Source organism: Haemaphysalis longicornis, unplaced genomic scaffold (assembly GCF_048455015.1).
Source record: "Haemaphysalis longicornis isolate Haplotype H1 unplaced genomic scaffold, Haemaphysalis longicornis Haplotype H1 scaffold_2, whole genome shotgun sequence".
NCBI lineage: Eukaryota > Metazoa > Arthropoda > Arachnida > Ixodida > Ixodidae > Haemaphysalis > Haemaphysalis longicornis.
This window is the reverse complement of record NW_027526295.1, coordinates 116,114,484-116,120,483: the sequence shown is the minus strand read 5'-3', so window position 1 is coordinate 116,120,483 and position 6,000 is coordinate 116,114,484. Positions and strand designations below refer to the sequence as shown.

Genomic DNA, 6,000 nt, shown 5'->3' with positions numbered 1-6,000 from the left:
TATCTCTTCCCTGCCGTCTATCTCTCCCCGCGATCGGGCTGCTGCTCCGTTTCGGGCGCCTGCGGAAGGGGGTGTAGTTTTACCTCTAGCACTCAAGGTCAAAACTGGTCACCCCGCGAAGACTGCCTGAGGTAGCGCAGTGTAGCTTCTGCTACAAAACGTGTTAAAGCGGTGACGAGACGCGTCTAAAAGCCGAACGGCGGGAGCGCCAGGCGGAGGCAGCGGGGCGATCGCAGCGCTGCCTCAGCCAGTGCGGCCGCCAGATTGGGGCTCGGCTTCATGTTCCAATCACCACATGTGCTCTGTAATTGTCAGTTCTTCTGTCACTCCGGGTCCACGGATCGACTCCGCAGTTTGTTTGCGCGCATGGCCAATAATGCAATGGTCATGCGCCATGGCCAATCAATGGCCATGGCGCATGGACTCACGCAGTAATCAAAAACCTTGAGACAGGGGACGCTGGAAGCAAAGGCAAACGGAGAGCCCTTCACGCTGTGCAGCTGCTCTCTGCACAGATACTGCCGGTAGTTGTACTGAGGAATGCTGCCCTGACGTGGCTGCTGCAGCAAGCCATGGACACGACCAGCATGATTGCCCGGACGGTGATGCTGGAGGCCGGCCCGCCCCCACCGGACGGAGGCTGGGGCTGGATGGTGGTGCTGGCGGGCTTCATCTGCCACCTGGTGATGGACGGCTTCGTCTACTCGTCGGGCATCTTCTTCGACGAGTTCCTCGAGTACTTCCACGAGGGCCACGGCGCCACCTCCCTCATCTCATCCATCACCTTCGGCTGCTACCTCATGTCCAGTGAGTAGTGCCCCCTTTTGCGGAGTACTACCTGTTGCCGCTGTATACTTAGTTCTGTTCTGCGCCCCCGCAATATTCCCTTATCGCGAATAACAATAAACCGCAGCATTCGCTCTGGGGTTCACTAGTGTAGTTTACCGACTTGGCGGGAGTCAGCGTGCCTTGCTGTTCGGCGCATTTGTGGCCGTTCGAAGGATGCGCTGGTATTATCCAGATACAAGTCAATGACAAAATGGAATCTATTTTACATTGAAACTATTATTTACGAAGCCATCAGTTTTGCCTTGTGGCCTGTCTATTTGGGAAAGGTCGCGAATGATGAGAGATGCTGCACTTGCAGTTAAGGTTTTACCTATACAGTTGAATAGCTTTTATTCGGCTTACGCTACAGCGCAGACTTTTTGTTGCCTGCTGTGCGCCTTCGTTTGCCTGTTCTTCCATGGTCGCTTGCGTTCTTGCTTTATTGGCAGGAATCCTGGCAGGCCCGCAAAACTTTTTGAGTACTATTGCACTATCGCCTGAAGCTGAGGCAGCTCCCATCAGTATAAATAACATATCATCCTGTTGTCGGTGTTCACATGACGTTCGTTGGCGTTTTTAGATGCAACGCTGAGAGCATCTCTTGTCGGCGGCCCTGTCCTTCCTGCGTGCGTCCGTTGTTGTCTGCAGCCACTCTTTCCCCCTCCTCTCCGATAGCGAACACTCTCTCGCGAAGGGCATTGGATTGGATTCGATTGGCTTGGCTTGGCTTGACTTGGATTGGATTGGATTTGGGTTGAATTGGATTAAAGTGGATTGTGTTGGATTGCGTTGCGTCATAGCCGCGCACTCTCTCTCTCTCCGCGGTCTCCTCTCCTTCGGGCGCGCTGCGCATATAACCGGTGTGCTGCTCTCCGGCGGCCTCTCGGTCGACGGTTGCTCTCCGTTTGCGCTTGAACCCCCCTCAGTGTCGCATCACACCAGGGTTCCCGCTAGGGGAGGTGGGCGTAATTTTACACTTCCATATCACAGTTTTTTGTGCTTAACGTGGTTTCTTACGCTTATCGTGACGCGATGTTTTTGCGCCTCGTTTCACGCAGGCCCCATAGCAAGCGGTCTGACTATCCGGTACGGCTGCCGGCCCATCGCCATCGCAGGCTCGCTCATGTCCGCACTGGGGCTGTTCATCAGCATCTACGCCACCGGCATCAAGTTCCTCTATTTCTCGCTGGGATTCGTCTCCGGTACGTGCGTGGTCTTCTCATCCGATTGATACACATTCCAAACATTCGCTGTTTTCGTGCGGCCGTATTAACCAGTAAAATAAGCAATGCGTTCTGCCTTCACGAATCGCAGTAGAGACACGATATGGTCGGGCGCTATTGAATGTACAGTTCAAACCTTCGATAAGAAAGAAAATCTATCCACCTTATTCGCTCAAAACGCCGCCGCTAAGAAATTGTTTAGTAGAAACAGTGCAGAAAAGTTATATTTAAGGTAGATCACGCGAGGGGTCGACTTGTATATGAACAGGTAAAACATTTCGCAAAACTCTAATTACTTTGCGTACGTCCTATTAAAATTAGCTCCTCGTACATTAAAAATTTAAAGTTGAGACAGCTCAGAAACATGGAAAAAATACAGGGATAAACTTGTTGCTCCACACACAGAGAGTTGTCGCCTGCAGTGTTAGCTTCGCAAAAATAGTTTCCATTACACTAAGCACCCTGACAGTACGCACTTCTGAAAGAACTTCGATGGGCCCAAAACTGCACCCGTACATCAGAACGATGCACGATTTCAACTCGTGAGCGTGGAAACATGATCCCCGGCTCATGGTTGTCTTCACCGTCAGCTTTATATTTAATGTGTATACGTAAGTACGCACACCTTTTTGCTTGGAGGCAGCCATACATCATCAAGTACAATCAATATCACTTTACGTGTCCCTTCGACCGAACTCGTGAAAGAAATGAGGACTTCTGATTAGTGCATGTGCACATTCATACGTGCGCGGGAATGGGCAGATGACGCTCTCCGGCGTACGCGAACGTGTTTTGCCGCAGGGACCGGATTTGGCTTGACGCTGTTACCGGCCATCGTGTGCGTGACGTCGTATTTCGACCGGCGGCGCTCTCTAGCTACGGGCATCACTGTGTGCGGCTCGGGTGTGGGCACCTTCGTCATGGCGCCACTCATGCAGGCGCTCATCCGCTACTACGGCTGGAAGGGGGCGCTCATCATCTGCTCCGGCCTCAGCCTCCAGGTACCGCGTATACACTGCTCCATGTATGCTGCCATGATTCCAGCTCCGCTGTACGCGGTTGAGACACCCTTTGAACAGTCCGTGCCACACCTGTTGGGTCGAAGTGCTCAAACACATAGTTGTTTTAGTTTGCCACGAGACCCAGCAACGTCAAAGAGACATGATGATTTGACATTCTCGAGTAAAACCGCGTTGCGGCAAAAATTATGGTGCGGTCTTGATAGTGAGTTGCTGCGGCGGCGAGCGAGTGACCCGAGAATGCGCCGCCAACGTATACATGTCTCCACCCTGTACAGTGAACGACTGTGAATAGAGACAGCTTAGCTCAATGAACTCAGTAAAGGCAAATGCACTGTTAACTGCGGCTATGACTGTGAGATAAAACAATAAGATAGCAAAAGGTTGCTCCGAGAAGCCTTATGCTGTAATCGGCTGTTGATGCGAGTTGGCCTAGAGAAAAAGGGACCACGAAGAAAACTATCAAGAAAAACGTCCTAATCGCTGAACAGAAAACACATTTCTAAACAAACAGCGCATTCTTGTTTAGCATTACCCCGCGCACGAAGATTTCATGGCTCACAAAAGTGGTTACTGCTTCGGTCACGATAAAGTGGAAGCTAGCCAGTCGGCTGCCTGATTTAGCCACAAAAGGTCAGCTGTAAAAGGACTATCACGTATCAAGCGGACTCACCAGCTGGTGTTGAATCTGTCACTGCCTCCCGACACTCAGGTGTTGTTTGCTGCTCCTCAACCCAAAGCAAAATTCATAACTCCCAAAACAATGTCAATATTTTTAACACTTTGTTGAAGTATCTCTTAGAATCCCTTTTGATTAGTGTGAAGGTTGGCTGGAACGCATGCCAAATCGACCGCTCGATTTAGAACTTCTCCATGCGCCGCGGGCAGATCTGATATGGCACACGATGGAAGCCTGTACGAGCAATGTGGACATTTTTTTACGTCAGGCAGAACAAATTGAATTTACCGATGATTCAAATGTTATACTCGTTCACAAGACGCTCTTTCCTTAAACTTGATCAAGGCCGACTTCCAGTGAGGCTCGGTGGTCGCACATTTATGCTTACATCATTTTCAGTTTGGTTCTTGCGATTTCTCACACACATTGCCATTTTTGCAGTCGTCAAGCTGGTTTTAAAACAATGGCCAAAGTCCTCTGTAAATTTGTACCAGTCACAGAAAGTCGCTTATAACCGCAACTGTAGGTCTTTATGATATCAACTCAGATTGGAGATATGTTGTTCAGATTAGAGCCGCAGAAAACGGCACTATTGGCGGTGAGCGCGAACACAGACGGCGCTGCGAAGCGCGCCTCCGTGACGTCAGATTAGGGATTCTCGCATTTGTCGTCTGCTTCACTCAAGATCGCTCTCCCTGCTGTTTCTTTGCGCACGGTCAACGTCTGATGCTTGTCCGCACCAGAAGTGGCTTGTGGGTAACTTTTTATCATAAAAATAGGCTTAAAATCGCATACACTAGCTCATGGTGTCAATTAAAGTATAGTTTTGGATACCGCTACGGGAGAAACATTGCCGGGGCCACCCCATTCCTTGCGAAGCCGGTCCTGTGCGGAGCGCGAAGAGTCGGAACTAGGCGTCAGCTTCTCATGTAAGCATTCGAACAAAAGGAACAGTCAGCTGCTAATAACCGACAACAGCAAAAATGGAAGACCAAAACAAATTCTAGGCCTTCAGGGCTGTCGGCTTGCAGAAGGCATCATGATTCCCCGGAAATCATATGTAAGGTAAAACAGTTTTTGTAACCTTGCCGAACCTTCGAACGCGTTTTGTCACATCACTTTACGTTGTCAAGGCATGAAAGTTTGCCGACATACGCTATAGACTGCAAAAACTGTAGGTCGAGTTCCAGATAACCCAGTGTGTATATACGCGCGTGCTGATTCTATACCAGGCATCTAACCAGTATGGAGGTTTATTGAGTAAAACGAGGCACGTCTTCGTTAAATTTATAGTAACACATATATGTTTGCTAAGACCTGGAGAGATATTTCGGAACATTTTGCACAGCCATATCTTCCCGATATTCGATAAGCGTTATAGGAAAACTGCACTCAAGAGGAGGAGAAGCAGTAAGGGGAGGAGGGGAAAACTTTGTTTAACAATTAAATCGATCTGGTCAGTGGGCCGGGTCCTCATTCCAGGAGAAGAGAGTAAAAGTAATTTTCTTCAAAGCTTAGAACACCATCCCGAGTAGAATAGGATTTGTTCTTCGCGCCTGAAAGGGTTGAAAAGCAATAAAGAGCTACTTGGAATACTTCTTCGGTTTCGAGTCTTGTAATATATGCTGGTATACTATTTATTACGTTAGTTAGCGAGTATATCATGCTTTCAACACCGTAATCATGTCATCGTTGTTCGAGTTGAGAGTCAGTTCGTTGTGATAACGATATAATTACGATAGAAATTCGGAGCACAAAAGCCGCCTTCGAGTACTGTGGACCACGTTGTTTAGGGCGCGATCGCCGTGGCGTAGCACAAACCTTCTCAGTGTATTTGCAAGTGAATAAACAAAGCACGCTGCGGATATGCACCTTCTTGCACGCAGCCGCAATGAAAGCCAATATGTGAAGAAGGGAATGTATGCCATACAAAATGAAGGAAATATCCACATGACCTTTGTGAGGCTCCCAAACATCCCGAAACCTCCTAATAAGAAATTGGTGACGGCGCAGAAAACTTAATGCGATGGGTAGAAAAAAAAGAAAGAAACATTAACCCAATACAAGACAACAATGAAAGAAACAGAAGAAAGCCGCTTTATTTCCTGCTGTGCGATGAGCGTGTAGAGGCCGCTGCTTGGTACGTAGTATTAGACTGTTGAGTCTTCATAGAAGCATCTCAAAAATACTGCAGGGAAGCCTACGCATTTGGAATACTTATTGAGAAGCTCTGATCTCTGATCCTCGCCAA

The 6,000-nt window shown here is 48.8% G+C and overlaps 1 protein-coding gene across 1 annotated transcript in view; it reads left to right on the top strand.

The window, feature by feature from the left end:
* The first annotated feature begins 572 nt into the window (after nucleotides 1–572).
* LOC144168240 (monocarboxylate transporter 13-like) overlaps nucleotides 573–6,000 on the top strand; it is a 30,530-nt gene continuing 25,102 nt past the window's right edge. The window contains exons 1-3 of the mRNA XM_077697267.1: nucleotides 573–807; nucleotides 1,887–2,030; nucleotides 2,853–3,052. Coding sequence (XP_077553393.1) covers nucleotides 573–807; nucleotides 1,887–2,030; nucleotides 2,853–3,052 — 579 coding nt within the window. The remainder of the gene's footprint in view (nucleotides 808–1,886; nucleotides 2,031–2,852; nucleotides 3,053–6,000) is intronic.